General features: G+C 34.1%; 1 protein-coding gene across 7 annotated transcripts; it reads left to right on the forward strand.

The window, feature by feature from the left end:
• The first annotated feature begins 1,066 nt into the window (after positions 1-1,066).
• LOC128237466 (ADP-ribosylation factor GTPase-activating protein 2-like) lies at positions 1,067-22,874 on the forward strand. Of its 7 annotated transcripts, none has more exons than XM_052953028.1 (14): positions 1,067-1,159; positions 3,451-3,642; positions 5,015-5,146; positions 5,798-5,833; positions 6,429-6,737; positions 7,035-7,180; positions 7,802-7,930; positions 9,314-9,478; positions 9,956-10,117; positions 11,179-11,226; positions 14,048-14,165; positions 14,713-14,925; positions 15,268-15,320; positions 21,511-22,874. In XM_052953028.1, the coding sequence occupies exons 1-13, from the start codon at positions 1,088-1,090 to the stop codon at positions 15,277-15,279; spliced, it is 1,734 nt and encodes a 577-aa protein (XP_052808988.1). In that variant the 5' UTR covers positions 1,067-1,087; the 3' UTR covers positions 15,280-15,320; positions 21,511-22,874. The 7 variants fall into 7 exon arrangements, with proteins under 7 accessions (XP_052808988.1, XP_052808990.1, XP_052808989.1 ...); XM_052953030.1 differs by lacking the exon at positions 15,268-15,320 and adding an exon at positions 18,001-18,028; XM_052953029.1 differs by lacking the exon at positions 15,268-15,320 and adding an exon at positions 18,001-18,021.
• The last annotated feature ends 1,938 nt before the right edge of the window (positions 22,875-24,812 follow it).

Raw genomic sequence — 24,812 nt, forward strand, 5'->3', positions numbered from 1 at the left:
GAACACGATGTCAAATTCCACAGGATGCTCATTTTGTTCTAATTGTGCGGCTTTGGTGGCGGCTTCAAATTAGAGAAGCCGGAACACGACCCCTAATGTTTTCATTTTTTTATTTATTGAATTGATTTTGTTATATTATTATTTTGTTATATATTAAGATTTAAGTATTTTAAGTATCAATAATTATATCAATTAGATACAATGAATAATGAACGAATAAAGTCTACAGTGATTGTTTTAAATAGGGACATCGTCCAACAAATTGAATTCGGTTGTTTCTAAATTATATGCAAAACACAACAGATATAAAATTAAATCATTGTGGCGTGTATTTATCGTCACTATTTGGTAAAAACTAAAAATGATATAGCTTGAGGTTTCTATAAATAATCTGGGAGAAATATAAAAGGTCCCAATTAACAGCCACTGAATGGTGACATCTACATGTATATATGTATATATATAGTATTTAGTCAGCACTTTTGGGGCCATGTTTACATGAGCTTACACATAAGATTGCCCAAGGGCGCTGAAGTGAATGAAGCTAAATGCTGAGTCGAAATTATTATATCGGGGACAATACAATTCAAACATCTTTAGAAAGTTGATGAAGATTATAATTTTGACCTTAATCGTCGGAAAAAACGTGGTGCGGCCCTATGGAATCACTGCTCTATTCTATATACCAATTTGCCATTTTCCCGGTTCAAGTCCAAACAAATAGTTCCACCATTTTGTACTTTATATAGATATAACAACAACAGTTTACTCGGTTCAATAAGCAAGAAACTCATACGTCAAATATTTCGCAATAGCGGATCGAACAAGCGAATAAGAGCTGGGTGGGTGGGGGTGTCATGGCACCACACTGACTTCTATCATCATCATCATCATCATCATCATCATCATCATCATCATCATCATCATCATCATCATCATCATCATCATCATCATCACCAGAAGCAGCAGCAGCAACAACAACATCATTAAAATCATTATCACCATCATTAGTTGGTGCTGTCATTCCATCGAATTTAATTCGTTAAATGTGTTGGTCATGTGACTGTCTCAAAACGTCACCACCAAAATGGCCGACGGACCAAGCAAAACAGATATTCAAGCAATTTTTAAACGATTGCGCTCTATTCCTACAAACAAAGTAAGTATTTTACAAAAACAGAACTGCAAAAGTAAACGTCTTTTTATAAAAGCCTTTCTTTGTGTAAATTAGTATATATTTCTGTGTAAAGATTCAAACATATGATCCGGCATGTTTGTTGACGTTTTGTATTTGACACATCATCCTAGGAAGTCAAGTATTTATTTATTACAGTTATTCTTTGAAATAGATTTTCGCGATAAAATGTGAAGTCAATATCAATCGTTAATTGAATGATTGACTTACTCTGTTAAATTTGCGGTTTTTTTTTGTATGTAAACATATTTTTTCGGTATTGGAAATCCCTTGGCCAAAATGATTATAATAATTAACTTAATATAGTGTCACTTTGTTCATTTTAATGACACATTTACACATGAAGGTATAAAAATTGTAGATGATTGAATATTCATTAGTGATGGGCAGATGATCGATTATAATCGAAAATTGATCGGAAAGCTTCAAAATCGGCGATAATCGATTGTAAATAATCATAATCGATTATCGCGGAACATCATACAAATTTATCAAGGGAGGTTACTCAGTATTCATTTACGATTTTTTTTATCTTGCCGACATTTCCGCTCATTTTTCTTTGGGTACAATTCGTAAGAATGGCAGAAGACAATGACGATATGCTGTACAATTGTAATGTTCATGGAATCATGTAGTCCGGAGCCCGGAAAATAATCATTTCTGTTTTAGTGAATTTTATAGAGTATTTGATTTTCGCTTTATCGCTATGGCTTCTTTATGATGATTTCGTGTATTTAATGCTAATGTTATGGTTTTAGTATTAAATGTCTAAAGAAGACATTTACCAGAGGGGCCACGATAGCGAAAGCTAAATTTACGGCCTGAAGATTACAGGTATTAGCTAGTAAATGATTAATTAATACGAATAAGTTGTATTCTTAATAGTTTTCTACGTTTTCGTATGTTTGATAAACTTGACACCCCTACTCTGTAACGTTAGTTATATATAATGGTTTCATCCTTAGAGTTTGTTAAGAATGGACCATTCCATTCTGGTCACGTGATGTTAGGGTATAAAGGAAGCGAAAGGCATAGAAATAGTTAGTTCGTGTCTCGACGCCGATGTAAGAACATCAAGTTAATAATATATAGGGAAGCTTTGAAGTATCTTTTTGTACTGTTTAGGGCGGGTTCTGAACTATTGGAGGCTAGGAGAATTAAAGTGAAGCATTGCGCTACAGCTTCTAGTTTCCAGGTTCGGACATCCGTGGGGTTTCTTTTTGGCCTCTTAGTAAGCCTGGATCATTGCGATACAGACGGAACAGGGTCAATGGTTTGATTCCCCGTAAAAGCTATACATTTAGGACTGTGGGTTTCGCTGATATATTGTGATTGGTTTATAAGCGTTGTGTATGCTGGTCCTGTTTGAAGTCACAGCATAGTTGTTGTAGTGTTTCTGTTTGTTCGTTCTTGCTTTTGGGATAATTGAACGTTGATTTTTGAACCATTATAATTATTTCTCCAATCATTGGTTTTGTAAGCAATCATTGTTAATCACTTGTATATATTATTAATTCCATACTTTATTTTTGGGACAATGCAGTCCGAGAATAGGTTTATAGTTTAATTTAAGGTAGCGTGTCCGAGCTAGTTAGGGAAGAAACGTTACACAATTATCCGGGTGGGAAAGCAAAATCTAAAGTCTGGCTCTTTTTTGCATTTAGAAAAATCAAACCAGGACCTCCAACCAAAGAAAACCTTGACATAAGCAAGGCGTATTGTTGCCTTTGCAAAAAGGCTTACGCAAAATAGGTATACAGTAACTAGATCGCAGGTGATGAGCAAGAAGAGATGTAGAATGAACCCATATCTCATTGACCAGACAATATTTCTAAACAAACATTTACTGGTAGATTCATACTGGTGACTTTGAAATTTCTGATGTATACATTTCAGTTTAATGTTTTCTTTTTAACTTATATATTTTTTTTATGTTTTATGTTTGTTAGTTTCCTGAAAAATGAATATGTAAGTTCTATTGTTTGGTTTATATATTCAATTCAGCTTACATAGACGAAGTGATACCCATTACCTTCAAGTATATCACTAGCAACCACTGCTCTATAATATCCGATGTCTAATCGGTTGATGGTCTCCGATTGTAACCGATTATCGATTGTAAAATTCAACCGATTGCCCATCACTAATATTCATACACATTGGTGAAATGCCTTTCAATGATTTGATTATTTGTTGAACTAAGTTTTTAATCTGATTTTCTGAAAGACAGCTGTATGTTTTTACTTTTACTACAGCAATGTTATGACTGTAGCAGTAACAATCCAACATGGGCCAGCGTCACCTATGGAGTGTTCTTGTGTATAGACTGTTCAGCTGTTCATCGCTCACTTGGGGTCCATGTTACGTTCATCAGATCTACACAGCTTGATACCAACTGGACATGGTTCCAGCTGAGGGCAATGCAAGTTGGAGGAAATGCGAATGCTGTATGTTTGTTTTGGACAGTATCTATTTTACAGTTGTGGGTTAGGTAGATAGTTAACACAATTCATTACAGGCAGGGATTCCCTTCTAAGAAGCCAGTTTGTCTTCTATGGCTGTGTGCTTTTGACCCCCAAGAGCGCCCCAAGAACCCATGGCTGAAATGGTTTCAGCCCTCCAGCTCCCAGGTCGATCACAGCCCTGAGTACAGAGCTGTCTTTTTAGTTATTTTGATTACCCACTTTAAATAAAATAGTTTCCCCCAATTTTTGTCAAAAATTGGTTGTCCTGTTTATGAAGAAAAAAGTAATCAAAATCAGACAAAATATAGCCAAGATATATGCATTTTTCAGCTACTATATGTAATGTGAATGTTATTGTCTATATATGATGCAGCATTTCACTTACAATAAATTTTATTTAAGACTTGAGATATTAGTTTTTATGTCAAATTCCCCTTTTCTGACAAAATTACTACTTTGAAGGGCACTGGCCCTATTTCCCATGACGTGAGAGACAACCCTGTATTTATTATTTCTAATTTGGTTAAAACTGACCTTAAAAAATAAATGATAATGTAAACAAATATTATTTTAAAATCAAATCATCAGTAACTGTTATTAAAATCATTATAATGATTAAGCATTTCTGGCATTGCTAGACTATTTCAGTTTATTGTAGGGCTGTCTGAAGTGTATTTTGTATAAACCCCAATTTGCAAAAACATGTTATTTGTCTATATTATTTCTTTACCATTTATTAAAGCAATGTTTTGGTTTAATGGGACAATCTCATAGCACCATTAAATCAACATTAAAACAATGTTACCCATCCGCACCCAGTGGTCGAAACTAACACAAGCCCGCAAGCCCTGCACTGGTAAAATATCTCCGGGCTTGCTCAAATTCTGAATTTTATATAGCAGGGCTTGTTCAAACATTTGATGCCAAGCTATAGTATATGAATTCCGGCTTGTTCATTCAAAAGTCTAATTTCAATGACTGGGCACCATTAAATCAACTTAAAACACTTAAAACATTTTGATCAATGTTTCACTACAGACCTCTATTGTAGTATTGTGAACTGCGCATGCAGCATGTTTTGATTTGATTCCATTCACATTAAGATATACAAGATTTGAGCATATAGATTTCCTGCATGATGCAAGCTTTCTGTAACTCTGTATAATGTACTTGCGTTTGAGTCAGGAAAATATTTTTCTTAAAAGCTGCATTATTACAATCTTAGACATATATACCTTTAGAATTTAAACATTCATTACCGGCCTACTCAGACTAAGAGGAAATGTTAATATGTGTAGTTTACCTTTTCATAGACAGTTCAGGTAAAAACATGTTTGCTTTATAATTTTTGCAGATGGCATTTTTCCGGCAACATGGTTGCACATCAAAAGATGCCCAGCAGAAGTACCACAGTCGTGCAGCCTCAATGTACAAGGACAAGTTACATTCTCTTGCCACGCAAGCTATGAGGCTTCATGGGACTAAGGTATGTACAGTTGTTTCCCTTCATCTGTACTTTAACAACATGCATAGACAAATATTAAATGATTTCTTGGGATTTTGATTTAAGTGTAAAAATAACTTTGTAAATTGGAGGAATTTTATGATATAATTTAACTGTGTTTGTTGAGCTTTTCTGTTTTTGTTGCCTCTCCACTCCAATGACTTAAGTTATCCAAAGTACAAATAAGCTTGTCAATCATCAAGCAATTAGTTAATGTTAAATTTTGATTGCTGGTGACCCTTACAATAATGGTATTTAAATAGTACTTAATTCAAAGTATACTTTAATGCTTTAATTTAAATTGGACTTATATATACCTACCAGTATTTGGAAATTATTCAAGGCAAATAAATCTTTGTGATTCTTTTTTTTCTGAATAATTTTTAAACTCATTCTCAAATGGTACCAAAGTAATATGGGGTCACCAGGCCTCTATAATTCATAACCGTACATTGGATACCATTAGTTACACCTAAACATTACACGGTGATTGGCAAACATAAGATGTGTTCAACCATGAGCCCTGCCTTGTATCATAGTATGTTTGCTAAATGGTGGATTCTTTTCTCTGTGATATGTGTCAAACATTTGTTTATTGTGTATTTTATTAGTTTCTATTTGTTTGTTGTTTAGGCTGTTGTAGATCTAAAGTTAGGTCCTGATGGGAAGGTTCGTCAAGTTTTAGAATTGGGCTTGATAAATTTCCAACTTTCATGGTTGTAGTTCTTTACATTCTGCATGTCAAGCACTTTTTTGCACACAACAAATATGTATGTAATATGTCATCAAGTCACATTGTCAAAAGGTGGGATATACCCATACTACACAGCTTTTGGTGTGGGAGGGGGGCTAAACATATTGTATCCATGTTATAGAAGCAGTAAGTTTATCTATGTGTACAATGAGATCAGTTATTCTTCATGGTTAAAAAATAACATCATGTCAACTTTTGTAACAAGTTGTTGCTTATTCATTCATTGCTTCTAAGTTCCACTAATAAAGACACATACTGAATTCGTTAAAGCCTTACTTTGTATATCTACATGTATTCTTAAATTTTGCCATACAGTATCATTTGTACAATAAATGCAGGAACATCTTTCTCTGTGTGTTACCAGTTTAGTTTAATGTGATTACTTGTAAATTAAACTTAAAAAACAAAACCTAATTAATGTGTTCTTTTTCTACCCAGATACTGAATTCATTTTAATAAGAAGAAGTAAAGGCACACCTCCTTATGTAGTTTAACATCTGTATCTAACAGTTGCACATAGACAGCCACACTGACCCTTCATCCCCGGAGGTCAAGGAGGTGGACTTCTTCGCTGAGCATGCTGACGATGCCGAGACCCCCTTCCAGGAACCGGCACCTGCACCTAGCGAACCGGTCACGGCCGGACAGAGACTCACTCAGCCAATGGCAATACAGAATGGGAACAAGGAGACGGAGCCGCTTGGGGAGGGGGAGGGGCCGAGTGTGGAACACGCTCTCAGTATGTCCCCCACTGAAGCAATGGCCAAGGCAGAACCCAGGAAGTCACTGATTGGTCAGAAGAAAACAGCCAAAAAAGGGGTTAGAGACTTCAAACTTTGTCAGTTAATGACTTTCTATTCACACAGGCACATTTCTGCTTTATTGATAGTTACTATGAAGGGTGTTAATTTAATTCCGTAAATAATACTAGTGTTAAATAATATTGGGTGTTTAGAAAATAGAAATCTTGTTAGTTAAATATTTCACTGCATAATATTTTTGTTCTGTAAGTTTGGTATTAGAATTAATGAATCATGGTTAAACAAGATAAATGATTTACCTGTCACACCATAGCGTTTGTTTCATAATAATATTTATTTATTTTCTATTATACAGAAGGGAGGATTTGGAGCCCAGAAGGTGAAGGCAAACTTCAAGGATATCGAGAACAAGGCTGAGATGCGAGACAAGGAGCGTGAACAGATGGCTGCCAACATGGCCATACAGGAGGCAAAGACAAAGGAGGAGCAGGAAAAATCACTGTAAGTGTTGGACTATCTTTGTCTGTTATTGCAAATTGACATGAGCTCTTGTCTTGAATTTTGATTTTTGGTAGTTTTTGTAAGACTTGCTATTTGGATGAAGTTGGTAATGCTTCATGTGATGAACTCCCCAGGGAAGTTGTAATTTGATTTAAAATAGAATTTGAATTAGAGCTCCAATGATAACATTTTAACTTGTCCAGTTTTAGAAGAAAAACAGTCACTGTATTGTAATACTCTTGATGTCATTTTTAGAGATTCCAGTTTTATTATGCGAACAGCAATACCAATACCCCAAAAAACGGTTCAATATATTCTCATGAAACTTGGTACTCATGTTGCCAAAGTCAATGTAAAGCAGTGCTTTTGTTAACTGATTGACATACATGTATTTACATAGTTTTCACGGTATTACAGTGCAAGTATGCGTTTGGCGTACCAGGACATGAAATACATGTATAGACATAGTTTTCATGGTATTACGGTGCAGGTATGCAGTTGGCATACCAGGACATGAAATACATGTATAGACATAGTTTTCATGGTATTAAAGTGCAGGTATGCCGTTGGCGTACCAGGACATGAAATACATGTATAGACATAGTTTTCACGGTATTATAGTGCAAGTATGCGGTTGGCGTACCAGGACATGAGTGTGGAGCGGAAGAAACAGGAAGACAAGATGAAGGTTGCTGACCCTAAGAAGGCCGCCCAGATGGAGCGACTAGGCATGGGCTGGGGAGGAAGCAGGTATCTTGTACTTCATGGTTTACAATTCTGCAGAAACACAGGACTCGGGAGATGGGGCGGGGGGATACGGAGGGGTCTCTTCATTACATACTTTGGGAAAAAGAAATCAAGTGTTAAATCCTTTTTATCCCCCGCCTATGAAATAGGGAGGGGGATATTGAAATGGCATTGTCCGTCCGTCCGTCCGTCACCTGCGTTTTCTCAGTAACTAGCCGGTAGAATTTCATGAAACATAAAATAAATATGAACCACTATACTGGAATGATGCCCGTCCAAAAAAAAAATTGATTGGTCAATTGTCATTGGAGTTATTGCCCTTGATTTTTTGAAAAATGCACATTCACAGCCATTTCTCAGTCACTAGCTGGCAGAATTTCATGAAACTTAAAATAATTATGAATTACTATACTGGGATGATGCCTGTTCAATTTTTTTTTTGATTGGTCAATTGTACTTGGAGTTATTGCCCTTGATTTTTTGAAAAACTCATTTACAGCCATTTCTCAGTAACTAGTTGGTAGAAATTCTTGAAACTTGAAATAAATATGAACCAACATACTGCGATGATGCCTGTTTATTTATATTTTGGATTGTGTAATTTCTATATGAGTTATTTGCCCTTGATTTATTAAAAGATCCATGTTTGCAGCCTTTTCTATGCAACTAGCTGGTAGAATTTCATGACACTTGGAATAAATAAGAACCAACATACTGTGATGATGCCTGTCTATTTTTCTTTTGGATTGGTCAATTTTCCTTAGAGTTATTGCCCTTGATTTATTAAAAAATCATTGTTTGCAGACGTTTCTCAGTAACTAGCTGCTAGAATTTAATGAAACTTGAATGTTATATGAACCAACATCCTGCAATGAACTTCTTAGGTGAATTTCTACGGCTACATTTTTATCTCAACTATTGAGTACTATTTTGCAATGATTGATGTTTCCGAATAAGCAGTTTCGGAAAAGACAGTTTTATTTAATCATCCCTCTGATTTATTTCGTTAAATTTTTTTATCATAAAGTAGTCCCGGTCGATATTTTATAATTTGGCTCGGAAAGGGATAAACCAATGTGCTTATCTTATTCTTTCTGAGATTTTTTTTAACCTTCAAGCACAAACAAGCCATCAAGCACAAACAAGCCATCGTTGGCGGGGAATATCTTTTCACTGAAATGCTTGTTCATGGTTAGTAGGAATATTGAGCATGTTTATTAATCAATATAAATACCCTTCATATAAACAAAAACCTTTCTTTACAGTACAGAGGTACAAGTATTCAATCTGGATGAAAATCAACCATTGAGTATTTTTCTGAACTATAAAGCAATGATTTTAATTTATCCACTAACAAGCTCATGTTTTTTTTTCGCTCTATTACAGAGGCATCAGTCACTCAGCCATGACAGATATGCAGACTATCGAGCAAGAGGGTGGTGATGATGGCAAGTTCTCTGCGGACAAGTATGAGCAACGCAGCAACAAGAACTCCTTCTTTGAGGAGGAGCTAGACTCTTACTCTGGTGGTTTCTCCTCAGGTCCCCCTAAGTATGTTGGCTTGGTATACTACATACGTTTAAGGCTGCAGCACAATGGGGATTTAGTATTTTGGGTCTGCCCATGTGAAAAATTTCATTTGGCAGTTTCATCTTCTTCTACTGCATGTTAAGTGTTTACTATAATATTATTTTTAAAGAATGAGATGGTAACTACATTTTTCACATATGATATAAAACAAATGCAGTTACCATCTGAATGTTTAATAAATAACTGAAGACACTTAGATGATTTGTTTCCATATCTTTTACTCTTTTTTTACATCTAACTAAAAAATTACATATCTGTAGGTTTATCATTACAATGCAAAATATGTTAACCCTACTAGTCAAGTTCTGCCATATTTTTATATAAGATGGTATCATTTGCATGTTTTATATAAAAATAAGAACTATAATACTACACACAAATTTGTTCTAGTTATTCTCTAAGAAAATGTTCTCATTCTTCAATCTTTCTCCCATGCAGATATGACAGCCCATTCGGCTCAACAGAGAGAAATCGTAAAAATGATGACTCTAGTTCCGGCTGGGGGTCGTCCAGTGGTGGAAGTGGCTGGGGTATGGACAGATTCGACAGCAAGCAGGAATCCCACTCTGAGTCTATAACCTCAAAGCCAAAGGAAAACAGGTTGGTCTGTTTGTGTGGGATTCATTTTGCATTCATTTCAATTTGCTTAAAGGAAAAGTTTTGTTACTGGTAGTATGCATCAAAAATGTTTAACAGCAACATTTTTTTGCATTTAATTATGTTAGGATCAAAATCTTCAATTTATCAAATTTTCAATCAAAATCATTATCACATTTCATATTAAAAAACATCAAGCAACACCTTTAAATTGTAAAATCTATAAAAAAAACAACACACAATGTCATTGGCCAAAACCTTTAGGCCCTAGTGAAGGTTAGTTTAGTTCTTAAATTATAAATCATTGACACATGTTTTATACTGTTGTCATAAGAACTGATTTTGATTGGCTCATATGTGATGCTTCTATTCTAATAGAAAATGATTTTTTATTGCGTGAATGTATATTGAAATCTGGCTACTGTAAGTGCAGACAAGTACAGCTAGAATAAGTACTAGTTCACAATTGACTACAACTGTTTATCAGACACCTGATTTTTGCACAGAATGATTTATCGAATAAACTACGGTAATGCCATTGGTCATTGAAGGAGAACAGACATTTATACTGTCAATAATATAGAATGATTCACATAATGGTCTGTATCTGATTCTCGTCATGTGTTTAATGGCACTTTTATACTGTCAATAATATAGAATGATTCACATATTTGTCTGTATCTGATTCTCGTCATGTGTTTAATGGTCTGTATCTGATTCTCGTCATGTGTTTAATGGTCTGTATCTGATTCTCGTCATGTGTTTAATGGTCTGTATCTGATTCTCGTCATGTGTTTAATGGCACTTTTATGTGAACCAAATTGTATTGTCTTCCTCATAAATATAAAACTTATGAAACTATGTGTCCACTAGACCATTTATCCTATAAATATCCGCCCGACCTTATGTTGTTATGCAAAACTAATGACTTACTGCTGAACAGATGGTAATGTTTCCTGTGTTCAAAAGAATTCGGGTATCAGGTGGTGTATCAATGGAAAAAATGAGAACTTAAAATTATGTCATTTGTTAAAGTGTGGTAAATTATTTTGTTTCAATGCCAGCGCTAGGGAAGGCAGTTGGTCAAATGTTGATGATGGCGATCAGTATGGGTAAACATGTAGACAGGCATAGTCATTATTGGTGAAACATAATACCGTAAATGACTGGGTATAAGACGATAGGGGGTATAAGACGCAGGGAATAAAATTTGTGAAAAATCCGAGAAAAAACTTTTAATCTATGTTTTTGGTTAAAAGACGCATAGAAAAAATGTCAAAATCGTCCGGCATTTTCAGCCACCATGTTTGTTGACAGTGACAAAAAAAAATTTTTCGTGAAAATGGCGATGGTTATCTTTAAAACCATACAACCATACTGTCGAGAATGAAAAGTTATGTTATGCAAAAAATATTTTGACAGTGCCCAACTTTGCTTTTTTATATGTAAGTTTGATTATTGTTTAATTCAATTTATTATTCAAAATAATATTGAATACCGTAATTCACAAGAGTTCGGACACCATAAATTAATTATTTTTTTTGCTCTCCGAATACATAGAAAATTATCATTTTTACATTTTATTTACATGTTTGCTTAACCTGCCTTTTTTCTTCATGTTTGCTTTTTACCACTTATTAATTTATCCGTAGTAATCAATGGTCATAAACTTATTTATTACGCCTATAAGTGTAAATCCTTCATGAAGTTAATTAAAACACCATTTTATACATGCACTGAATTGAATAAACACATTCTATCGGCTTCAGATCAAAGAGTCACACTGTGTGACGTCACATAACTTACAGTTATACCCACGAGGATCTCGTGGAGAGCATGGACATTGCTATGCAGGATTAATGTATAACTGTACGATTATTGATTCTTACAGTCTATAAGTGAGGTAGAAATGTTTAAAAGCTTATTGGCAGATCGTTTTACAAACATGCCATGTCGATGTTTTCTTAATCCCTTGATTGCCCTTGTTGTTTGTTGAATCCTCAAATAAATATATCACACTTCCTTTTCAACAGGCAATAAATCGTTTAGGATGGGTAGTAACTAATTAAATTGTCTCAGTGGTGTATACGGTTAGGTAATCTAGCCAGGCATTGTAGAGATAAAAATCAATAATCTTCGTCTGTGAAACTTGGTAACTATGAAAGTTATGATTGATGTCCTTTGGGTGCCCGAAAATTAGGTACGCAAAATAAATTATTTTGGGAAATAATTATGGGTGTCCAAATATTTAGAGTGTCCGAACTCTTAGGTGAATTACGGTAACTTTAATCGAAAAATATTTTTGTTGAAATTATAAACGTCTTACGATATACCGTATCCCGATCTTCAACTGCCGTTTTAACCCGTATATACTCGATCAATATGACGCGAGTAACATCCCTTTCTACATAAATCTAAACAAACTCTCGGCTTGAAATTGACCTCAGAAAAAAGTTCAAAAAATTGTTACTGGGTATTATACGCAGGCATTTTTTTGCATCAAAATCTGAGGAAAAAAAGTGCGTCTAATACCCAGTCATTTACGGTATATTCAATATACACATTAAATGCATTTTAAATAAACTCTTATCATCACAGAATAACTTTTTTCAGAATTTTAGCTCTGAATAAAAGTGATGAAATGTTTTTATTCATTGATTAAAAAAATCAGTCAAAGTTTTTAAATTTTCAGTGTTTGATTTTATGATGATGGAACAAATATATCATTTTAAAGTGTTAACTATCACTTGAATGCTTCACTTTATTAAATATACTATAAAGAAAAAGAAAAACATAAGCCTTGATAAGTAATGGAATTTTGTTTCATCAACTTTTGATGTGTATATCTCCTGTAGCATTTAACATACCCAATCCTGTAAGCAATTCAGTTTGGGGTGTAAATGGTGTTGAAGTAGAACTTCAAATAAGTATGCTTATTATGTTATCATCTGTTTAGTTAACTGTACCGTTTCAGCTTAAGTTCATTGGTTAACAGTGCTTCACAAAACATAATTTACTTTATTTTAAGCTTGTCTGTTTTACGAGTAAGTTATTGTCGTAGCCTTGGTGTCAGCGTAAGTGTTGTAGTGATTATTTTTATGCCCTCACAAATATGAGTGGGGGATTTAGATTTGCCCTTCTGCTTAAGTGCATATGTCTGTTAGTATTATGCCAACATGTATCGCTCAAAACTCCATAGCTATTTCACCTAGAACCAAGAAAACCTGGTGAATGTTGTTTAGATGATAAAGTTTGGCACGTAGGGTTTCATTTCCCGCGGCACTTAGTAAAACCAGAGTTATGGCCCTTGAATTAGCAAAGTAAAACCAGAGTTATGGCCCTTGAATTAGCAAAAATTGGCATTTCTGGACTTGTGTCGCTCATAACTATTTTAAAAGTTGTTTTGGATATCCCCCTTTTTCAACTAAAATACAACAGACAAGCTATTGTGTTCAATTTGTAGCCCTCTCATTCAATCATTTAGTAAATAGTATTCCAATATTTTCTGTATAGAGATCTCTCTCTCTCTCTCTCTCTCTCTCTGGGGTAACTCTGTTTTACACAACTGTCAACATCATATTTTGTTTAGAACATTTTGACAAACAAATGCAGAACTTAATTTTTCTCTTTCTGTTTCTAAGGATTGACATATCTTTGTTTGAGGATTTTTTTTTTAAAAAGGCTGTTTTAACTTTATACTGTAGTTTGAGATAAATAATCAAAATTTGATTTCATAGTTATAGCTCTTGTCATATGACATTTCAACTTTCAAGTTTCAGCACATGTTCAAACTCACAATTGTTGTCTTTTGAATCTTGGTCAAATGAAAGTAAGTCGCAAATGATCAGAATAGCATTTACCGGTATATTCTCCTCTAAATATATTGTACTCTTTTTTTTACCAGAATTTTATTGTGTACCTGTGTGTTTACAGACCAGCACGGACGCGGAAGAACTATGATGCTGGGCCCAGCACAGACGATGCCCAGAAGAAATTTGGCAATGCTAAATCTATCTCATCAGACCAGTTTTTCAACAAAAATGAAATGGATGTAAGACTATGGGGATGAGAAAAAGGATGTTTAAGTTGGGGGGGGGGGGTGATATGTAAAAATTAGTAGATATGATGTAGGATGCTGTTTTTTAGGCTTCCATGTAAAATCTTTTGTTTAAAACAGATGTTTACAGGAGTAAATATTTTTCTGATATAAAAATACCTGTATATTGGCATTGGAGGAGCTTATGTTCATTTATATTTGTCTGAATATACTTGGTCAAGAGAAACATTCAATTTGTAGACAATCTGTATCTTCATTGAAAACAAATTGAAGTATTGTCATAGACTTTGTTTCGGCTCTGTCAGCATGAGGCAATGTGTAAAAACTGTAAGCTTGGCCACAAGTCAATATTCTTATGAAATTTGGTACACATGGTCCCGGGGCAATACATTACCATACACACACTTATAGCAAGTCTAATGATTCAGACCTTAATAATTTTCTATTTATGACCATTGTTCAAGTGGAAGAATCCCTGATGATTATTGGTGTTCTAGTTGACATGTATTAAATAACTCATTTCAAATAACTCTCATTACAGATTGAGACTCGACAAAATCTTTCCAAGTTTGAAGGCTCTAGCGGTATATCAAGCGCAGACTTGTTCGGAGGTGATGATAAATCCCGGTCGTCTCGTCAATCATACGGGAGTGGCACTGATTTCCAGGACATGAAAGATAGCGTGAAACAGGGAGTGAATAAAGTGGCTGGACGGTTGTCAAATATCGCCAGTGGTGTCATGAGCTCACTACAGGTATAACACTTAGTTAGATAAGACATTTACATCTTAAGTTATGATGGTATTATCTTGGGCATAAGAATGCTTTGTGTAGTGCTTAGATTTTGAAACAAAAATAACATACTTACAGGAATATTTGTTGGGTATGGATTATTTATAAAATGGCATACAGGTGTTTTGTTTTGTTCCAGTCAACATTTGCTGACACATAACATAATGCATTTAAAATTCTTACTTAACTTGTAATGTGAATCTGTACTAGTCTTTCATCTATCCTTGTTGCATAATTGACCTGAAATATGCAAGATTGATCTTATATATGAAGAAATGCTAAGACTGTAATCCTATATATTGCAGAGAAATAAGTAGTCCCATGTACCTAAAACATGTAACAATCAACCTTTGACCAGGTAAAATCAGTGGGACTCTATTTGCATGGGACGTTATTGATAGTTTATACATGCCATTCACTTGGAAGTGTCTGCTATTGTGGGAAGTTGAATTAAATGTTTCTTTTTCATAAAAATGCACATGCGACTCTGATCAAACTATTTCTGATTTCTTAATTCATTATTGTTTTAAGCTGGAATAATGATTATCATACCTATGTCACTTTAAATGCTTAATAAAGTTATAAAGAAAAAAAAAGCAATGATGAAGTTGAACCACATAGTTTAATCAAATTTCACAAGGAAAATATCTATTCTGCAATAGCTTGTATCGACAAAATAGTCCTGACAATTGACAGACGCCAGCTGCATATTTTTCTGCTGTGATTTATTATGTAGGGCAAATGTCTTGATGTATTGGCGCTGCAGGCACATTGTTAGAATAATCGGTGAAATATTCCGGTTCCCCTGTCTGTTACTGAACCATGTTTCAAAGAGATGTGACATTCTGCATCATTTTGTGGAAGGCAAAGGTTATTTTTGTCTTTATTTAAACTTGGCCCATTTTTAACAGTACAAGTTTTCACCTGTACATAAAAGCTTTGCAGAGCTCTTAAATAGTCTTTTTAATTGATTATGAACTTGTATTTTTGTATACAAGCTTCTCAAAAATGATCTTTGTCCAGGAAGAAAGTTTATATTGCTCGGCTGTTTTGTTATAAATTCACCAACATTCACTAATGGTCACTTATGATATAATACTCACCGGTTCTTAAATACTTCTATGTTATTGCTATTTCCATGTTGGAATATTGAATAAATGTTTAGTTTTATGGATCCTTCTACAAGACAAAAATTACAGACAAGAAAAATGTTTCTCTTATATGATTTTTTTACCATCTGATGAGGAACCAAATCAAACTGATAGGAAACTTATGTCAACATTGATACACTTGGTAAACTATTGTTAACATTTATACATTTGGGAAACTAATGTTAACATTGATACACTTGGGACACTATTGTTAACATTGATACATTTGGAAAACTAATGTTAACATTGATACACTTGGGAAACTAACATTTACACTGATACACTTGGGAATCTACTGTTAACATTGATACACTTGGGAAACTAATGTTAACATTGATACACTTGGGAAACTATTGTTAACATTAATACACTTGGGAAACTATTGTTAACATTGATACACTTGAAAAACTATTGTTACCATTGATACACTTGGTAAACTAATGTTAACATTAATACACTTGCGAGACTAACATGTAAAGTGATACACTTGGGAAACTATTGTTAACATTGATACACTTGGGAAACTAATGTTAACATTGATACACTTGCAAAACTAATGTTAACATTGATACACTTGGAAAACTATTGTTAACATTGATACACTTAAGAAACTTATGTTAATATTGATACACTTGGGAAACAAATGTTAACATTTACATTGATACACATGGTAAACTAATGTTAACTTTGATACACATGGGAAACCTATTTTAACATTGGTATGCTAAGTTTGTTTTATCAGTCTTATAAAGATACTGTGTCACAAGTGTAGGGTTGTCAGGTTAGCTCAGTGGAGAGAAATTGCTTCTCACCTAGGCAACCCGGGTTCTACTATCAACGGGGTGTATTTGAGACTAGTTTATGGTCACAGAGTCGGACAAGTGGTTTTCCATCCTGAACTCCAGTTTACATGTAATGGAATGAAAAAAGATTTTGTCCAAATTATAATTTTCAAGTGTATGGCATGTCATGTATATTAGTAAAATCCTCAAAACCTGTCCCGAAAGCTATTCTGTGGGATGTTTGGTACGGTATATATTTGTTTTAACATCTGTATAAATTTTACATTTATTGCTTTTCAGCTGTTGTCTTTCATTCATATATTCACATTGAAAACATTCATCACGATCTGTTGGAAACAGCTTTTTAGCATAAACAGCTTGAAACAATCTCGTTCATAACTGTTCATTTATATTATTAAGACCAGAGTCATATATTTCCATATTCAATTGGAAACACTTCATCTTTGTTTCAAATCTATGCAAATTTTGTCCTTTATATAGTTGACTGCCTTCAAAAAAATCATTCATCATTTATTTAGGTTCAGACTTATTGGGTAATGTCTTTTTTATATTGAAACATTTAAATTAATGAATTTTGTGCACACAAATTTAAACAAACTGAGTAGAAAAACTGTCATAGTAATAAATTACCATTACAACACTGTATGTACATGTATAGTTAATATAATATTTTTATAAAGTTACTATATAGAAATGCATGTACTGATTTCTTATAAATCATGTCTAATATATGACTGAAGATATTTATGGCAGTTTGTATTTTTATGCTTTATTTCAAACAAATCAAAAAGTGTAATAACCGATTTTCAATATTTTTAGGTCATAACAGTGTGTTTTCATAACTGACATTTTTTGCCTCAAATTAAACCCATTCAAATAATACTAAAATAATATGGAGTAACCAGGAAAGATCAAAATTTCACATAACTGTACATCATATAACTTGACTTCTTATCAAGGCCAAATTAGAAAGAAACCATTACATCAACTGTATGGCCACATACCAGTACACTGGATTTATATGACTCTGGTCAGTGGTGACCATCAGCATGGGGTTCACGTGTTCGTCTGTTTGTCTTTACAGGAATGACCCCTCCTCTCTGCAGTATGTGGTATATCCAGCTAGCAGTGACACTTGACTGGCGTATTAAATACATGGCTTCCTGTTTTTTTAATATATCTTTAAAAAACTTAGATATTGACAAAATATCTACATTTTATAACCAATATCCAGTCAAATGTTTTAGTAATTTAAATACTTATTCAATCAAACGACAGCATTTGTTATTTAATGACATACAAAAATTATGTATCATTACCACCTAAAAACCCTGTGTTAAACATTCTAATACCTTTTATGCCAGTCAAGTTTTCCCTGATCCCTTCAGTGTGTTATGTGGTGCAAGTCTGTATTCTGTTTGTTAAGTGGTTGGAAAATCTGTGAAATCAGTTTTCCATAAGACAAATGCTTATCAGTATCATAAATATCAAGATTGATAACTTGCTAGCTTTGTTTTCCAATATTTCTCAGTAATATCCAAGCTTTGTTTCCAAGATTTCCCAGTAATATGGATTTTCCATGCCAAGTAACATTTTTGAATTGAGCAACCCTGTAGTGGAACTTCTGTATCTCTACATATTCAACTGTCTCACACTAACTGTATTTCAATTATGGGTAGTGTTGTATAACCAGTGTGTGTATAATTATTATATGTGTTTTACTAACTAGGTAGATAATACCTTAATGCAATAACTCATTATCTGCATAGATTTCTACATGTAGTTATTGCTCTTTGGTGACAAATTATAGTTGTTTTATTGATTAAACTCTGACATCCAGTATTCAGAAGTTGAAATATATCTGTTATCATTCTGAAAAAAAACAAGAAAATTCTGTATGCCTCAAAAAGAACTGACTTGAAAATGTATGTGGTCTTAAGAAGTGCCAAATGAATTGTTAACAAATAAATATTTTGGAAATGAAGTCATTGATATTTTGTGTGGATTGTAAAAAGAAATTAAGGCAGTGAATTGTATCAATTATTTATTGCTTTATAATGGCAAGAATGATATCAATTATATCACACTGAGGCTTAAAACAAATGTTTGTTTTGGGTAACCTGACCCGAATGATAATTAAAAAATCTTCTCACCAAAACACTTTTTTTTTTAAAACATAAACTGTCATTGTTTTTTTACAAAATCAAAGCTCCGTAACAACAGTATATGAACATGAGTGACGTATGCAAGAAATAACACTTTTTGCAAGTGATCTTGACATATTTGAAAAAAATGATGGTTGTGATAAGTTCAGTATCTACTCTTTGCTCATTTTGTTTGCTTATTATGTGTGTTTTCTTGTTGCAAAAAGGAGTCGTTGTGATTTGTTATATTTAGTTTGTCTGTTTTGGAACAAAAAATCTCACCCTGTTTTCATTTCCTTGCATAGTTGTCATTGTGCAAAACATAAACATTGGGCTATAACACAAAAATGGTTAAAAGATATTTACACAAAACTTGGAACGCTCATTCAGTGTTTCTTTTGATTGAAAATGAGGCTGTAGTTAAGCCCGATTCACAATTCAAAAAGTAGACTATTTTCACAATATCGGGTAATTCACAATCCTGAACTGAAACAAATTCAACAATTCAACAAGTAGAAACATGTTAAATTGCAGTCATCTTAAAGGGGTCTTTGCTTTGTTTCTTGGATTGAAAATATGGAAGGGTTTATGAGCAATTCAAGGCATTTGGACATTCTTTTCACAATTTTTAAGCCCCGGGCCCTATTCACAATTAGTTAAAAAACAATGACATGCATTCACTATCAAAATACACATTGGTGAAGCAAGTCCCATAACTCTTTATGCATATAGATTAAGTTATGCCCCTTGACTGACTGAGAAAAAAACAATAAGTGTTGTAGGCATCCTGTTTGTTTTCAGCAATTTTTAGCTCCACTGGCCGAAGGCCATGGAGCTTATGTCGTCACAGATTGTCCGTCGTGAGTGCGTGCGTGCGTGCGTGCGTGCGTGCGTAAACTTTTACTTTAAACGACATCTCCTCTGAAACTGATAAGCGGATTTTGACAAAACTTCACAGGAATGTTCCTTTGGTGGTCCTTTACCAAAATTGCTCAAATGGTTCCGGTCCATTGCACAATATGGCCGCCAGAGCTAAAAATAGCAAAATCTTTAAACGACATCTCCTCTGAAACGGTTCGGCAGATTTTGATGAAACTTGACAGTAATGTTCCTTGGGTGGTCCTTTATTAAAATTGCTCAAATGGTTCTGGTCCATTGCACAATATGGCCGCCACAGCTAAAAATAGCAAAATCTTTAAACGACATCTCCTCTGAAACGGATAGGCAGATTTTGATGAAACTTGACAGAATTGTTCCTTGGGTGGTCCTTAACCAAAATTGCTCAAATGGTTCCGGTCCGCTGCACAACATGGCTGCCAGGGCAAAAAAATAGAAAAACCTTTAAAGAACATCTTCTCAGAAACCGATGATCAGATTTTGATGAAACTTAACAGAAATGTTCCTTGGATGGTCCTTTACCAAAATTGCTCAAATGGTTCCGGTCCATTGCACAATATGGCCGCCAGAGCTAAAAATAGCAAAATCTTTAAACGACATCTCCTCTGAAACGGTTCGGCAGATTTTGATGAAACTTGACAGTAATGTTCCTTGGGTGGTCCTTTATTAAAATTGCTCAAATGGTTCTGGTCCATTGCACAATATGGCCGCCACAGCTAAAAATAGCAAAATCTTTAAACGACATCTCCTCTGAAACAGATAGGCAGATTTTGATGAAACTTGACAGAATTGTTCCTTGGGTGGTCCTTAACCAAAATTGCTCAAATGGTTCCGGTCCGCTGCACAACATGGCTGCCAGGGCAAAAAAATAGAAAAACCTTTAAAGAACATCTTCTCAGAAACCGATGATCAGATTTTGATGAAACTTAACAGAAATGTTCCTTGGATGGTCATTAACCAAAATTTGTTAAATGGTTCCAGTCCACTGCACACCATGGCTGCCAGAGCTAAAAAATAAAAAAAACTTTATACGACTTGTCGTCGAAACTGATGACCTTTTTTCGATAAAACTTGACAGAAATGTTTGTTTGGTGCTCCTTTACTCAAATTGCCCAAATCATTTCGGTCCACTGCACAACATGGCAGCCAGAGCTATTAAAGTAAAAAATTTTTTTAAATAACTTCTCCTCAAAAATTGATGATTGTATTTCTATGAAACTTGACGAAAATGTTCGTTAGGTGGTCTTTGCTTGAACCTTTTGGCCAGTGGAGCACAGGCACTGACGTGCCTCTTGTTTTAATAACCTGACACTGGGAATATTAGGTTCTTCTGCATTTAAATTATAAATTTTAAAATGTAGGTTTCAACATCTAACCAGATAGAACAGCAATTAGCACATTACATGTTATATCATAACAACTGTTTGGGTTTTTTTTGTGACAATAGAGCTTGGAATTAGGAAATATATCAATTTGTCCATATTTTTCTCCCTCTGTTGAATGTTTTGTTTGTCCATGCACTATTATACTCTTTTATCTCTGTTTATTTTCAGGATAAATATGGCTCCTAGGATCATCAAATGCAACACTTGAAGTATAAAACACATCAGAACATCTGACTTTGACCTGTAGAAACCTTCAGCATATGTGACACTCATGTAATATTTCTGACAAAATGACAAGCTTTGGAAAAAGGCTTAAAAGACCAATACGTGTAATGAAAATATCTTTTACTGAAATTAGGAAAACAGTTTTGGATGTCATTTGTGAAGGTCATTAGGTTGAAACAGGAAGTAGCTCTCCCTTTTGAAGGTTCAAGAAGGGAGGCAACTGTTATTGTAAAGTGGGAGTTATAAACAGCGTATCAAGTGCAAAGTTCATTATTTTTCCACAGCAAATAGAGACAAATAATCATATGAAATAGAGGTTAATAGTGCTGATGAAAAATTGTATGGACTTCTTTGTTTGTTTGATAGCAAATATGTAAAATATTGTTCTGTTTGTTTATTTAATATGAAATATAGTGTGATTTGAGTTTTGATGTGCGAGTGAACTTGGTACATTTGATGAGTAAGAATTATAAAGGTAATAAAATAGCTCATATTGTTTTCATTGAGTGCTTGTAATAATGTTATAAAAGTTCCAGACTGATCTTAAATTATCCTTTCATTGCAACAGTTCTGGTGGCACTGGAATCTCGTAAATTTCCATTTGTTTTGGCTATTAAATGTGGCTTTCATTTAAGGCTTCTCAAAAAAAACAGTGCGTCATGCTTACCATATAACTTTTAAAATAAATATATTTGAATTTCACGCTACTCATGTCACTCTGCAAGAGGGAAATATCATTATTTCATTCTTCATTAATTGAACAGGTGATAGTAAAAAAAATGGGAGCCTAGTTTTCTTATTGTAAGTTTGGAGCAGAATTGTACATTATGCCATTTAGATGCAAGATACGTTTTGCAATATTGAACTGTACCCCAGCTGTTTTTTTTGCATTTATTAACTGTCAACTTGGTATTGGTTTTCTTTTGCATGACTGTACAAATGCAAGCTATTTCTATTATAGTTTTAATCATTATGAACCTTAGTATAAGATAGTTTTGTTGCCTACAAATCTGACTCAAGAAAAGAACTTTCCAAACATGCTAAAAGGTGGTATTATTTACTGGTTACTGAAAAAATACACTAGTTCTAGCTTTAAGTATAGCATTGATGATGAACTATTTTTGGCGAGTGCTTGAACATATGGTTTATCAGTAGCATTGACATTGTTATTCAAATTATTTATCATATAATTATGTCTTGATACATGTATACATGTATATTTGGTTGTTGTCCTAACTATTTTACTTCATCAATTCTAATGTTAAACATACAGAAAAAATCTTTAAAAAATAAAAATTCCAAAAACAGTATTCTTGTCATTTGTTTAGTACTGCATGGCTATTTTATAACCACCAGGATTATCTTGGACCAAGATTTGTATGATTTTATTATGCCTTCTATTGTGTCACGAAACATCGGAATCAGCTTGTTGAAAATTCCCTTGAAATGAATTGAAAGAGACTTATTGTTTTCTTAATCAGATAATACACGCCGCCGGAGCGAGCATGGAATTGGTTAACTATTGATTTAGTTGTGTGTTTTTTCAAGTCCAGTCTGGAATCTACTTGGTCTATTTGTTGTCCAATGTACAATACAGACATTCTGCTCAATGCCATTTCAACTGAGTTAAATCCGAGCCATGGCTCTCATTAACTGCTTCTATTTCTATATGCAGTTCTTGCGTTATTAGATGATGTTATGCTGTAAGGAAGTCGATAAAAATGACGTTTGGCGCATGTCATCTTCAAAGGTTTTGATCTCAATTAATAAGGGGACCCATTGATCAGGAAATAGGTATGCCTATTTTTATAAAGAAATCTACAAATATATTTTTCAGAGGATAAGTGGTGGTTTAATTTCTTTACCAATGTTCTAATGTGCAGTTTGCAAATTAAATCATGTTTTCAGTGTATCTCAAGAGATTTTCTAGAAGTTATTTTCATTACCATTACTACGAATCGATTGGGCTGAAGGTCTTACCTTTAATGTCAGCGTCCTATTCTCTAAGGAAATGATTTCTTCAAATGTACACCCATAACAGAGTAACTGTCATGTGTTTTTTCAACGAATATTAGTGTTTTGTTAATACAATGATCACAGTTTTCCAAACATTGACACAAAAAGGGGAAAATTTTGAAATGAAATTTAAAAAAATGCAAACGAAGTATTTGTAGAGTGCAGCTTTATTCTCTGTTCGACATACACAAAATCAATTTGTTTGCCTGCAAAGGGCAGCATTTCGGTATCCGACCGTACGTCTGTCTTTCCGTTTGTCCGAGCCCTCAGTTTCCGATTAATAACATGTGAACCCTTATGCCCAGGGATGTCAAACTTGGTAGGCGGATTAGTCATGATCAGTAGATGAACCTTATTGAATTTTAGAAAAGGGGCGCTGTGCCCTTGAGCTAAAAATCCATTTCCATTCATAAGCAGATGAACACTTGGTAGGAAGGTCCAGCAGATAAATATAATATGATGAACTTTGGCTGAAAATATGATTGCGATCAATTACTTCCGAACGCTAGGGCTCAAACCTGGTAGAAAACTTGGTCATGAGTGTTAGATGAGCCACACTGATTTTAAGATCAGGCGGGCAAATGACGAGGTCTTTGTGACGTTGAGTTGAAAGTTTGTATACGATTAATAACTGAAGAAGGCTTGGTCTCATACTTGGTAGGCAGATTGGCATGAACATTCATGATCAGTTTTGAGGTCAGTGGTCAAAGGTTTAGGTCAATGGCGGATTATCACTTGGGTATATGATTCTCATACTTTATAGGCAGTTTGAACACTACCTGTTAATTACCTCTATTTATAATGGATATCATGATTTCAATACGGTAAATTTTATAGGGCAATTTCACTTAAAAGTTTTCCAGTGCTATTTATTTTGTTTTTTTACTAACCTTTACATAATATTATACCTCACATAAATTCGTCCCTTCTTTGTATATATAAACTCGATCGGTCCATATATCACTATTTTGATGAAAATCTATTTTTATGACGTCAGCGGTCCATATTATATTTTTGGCCGGTCCGGACCTCGGCAAAAATGTAATATGGACCGCTGACGTCATACAATTGGTAAGTGCGGCTTGCTATTTTCACAACGGCGAAAACTTGTCGCAAGTAAACATTATTCGCTTTGTTCAATAAAACACATTTGAATCGCTTTAAAAATATTGAATTGTAATGAAAAGTGTTCGGTATAATATAAGAAATATAACACACCACTTCGGGCC

This window comes from Mya arenaria, chromosome 6 (genome assembly GCF_026914265.1).
Source record: "Mya arenaria isolate MELC-2E11 chromosome 6, ASM2691426v1".
Taxonomy (NCBI): domain Eukaryota; kingdom Metazoa; phylum Mollusca; class Bivalvia; order Myida; family Myidae; genus Mya; species Mya arenaria.

Bases quoted from the DNA above. Each gene is read 5' to 3' on its own strand.
- LOC128237466 (XM_052953027.1), top strand. From the start codon at position 1,088: ATGGCCGACGGACCAAGCAAAACAGATATTCAAGCAATTTTTAAACGA. The intron at 5,834-6,428 runs GTTCGTCAAGTT...TGTATCTAACAG, and splicing joins AGTTAGGTCCTGATGGGAAG to TTGCACATAGACAGCCACAC. The intron at 7,181-7,801 runs GTAAGTGTTGGA...ACGGTATTATAG, and splicing joins GAGGAGCAGGAAAAATCACT to TGCAAGTATGCGGTTGGCGT.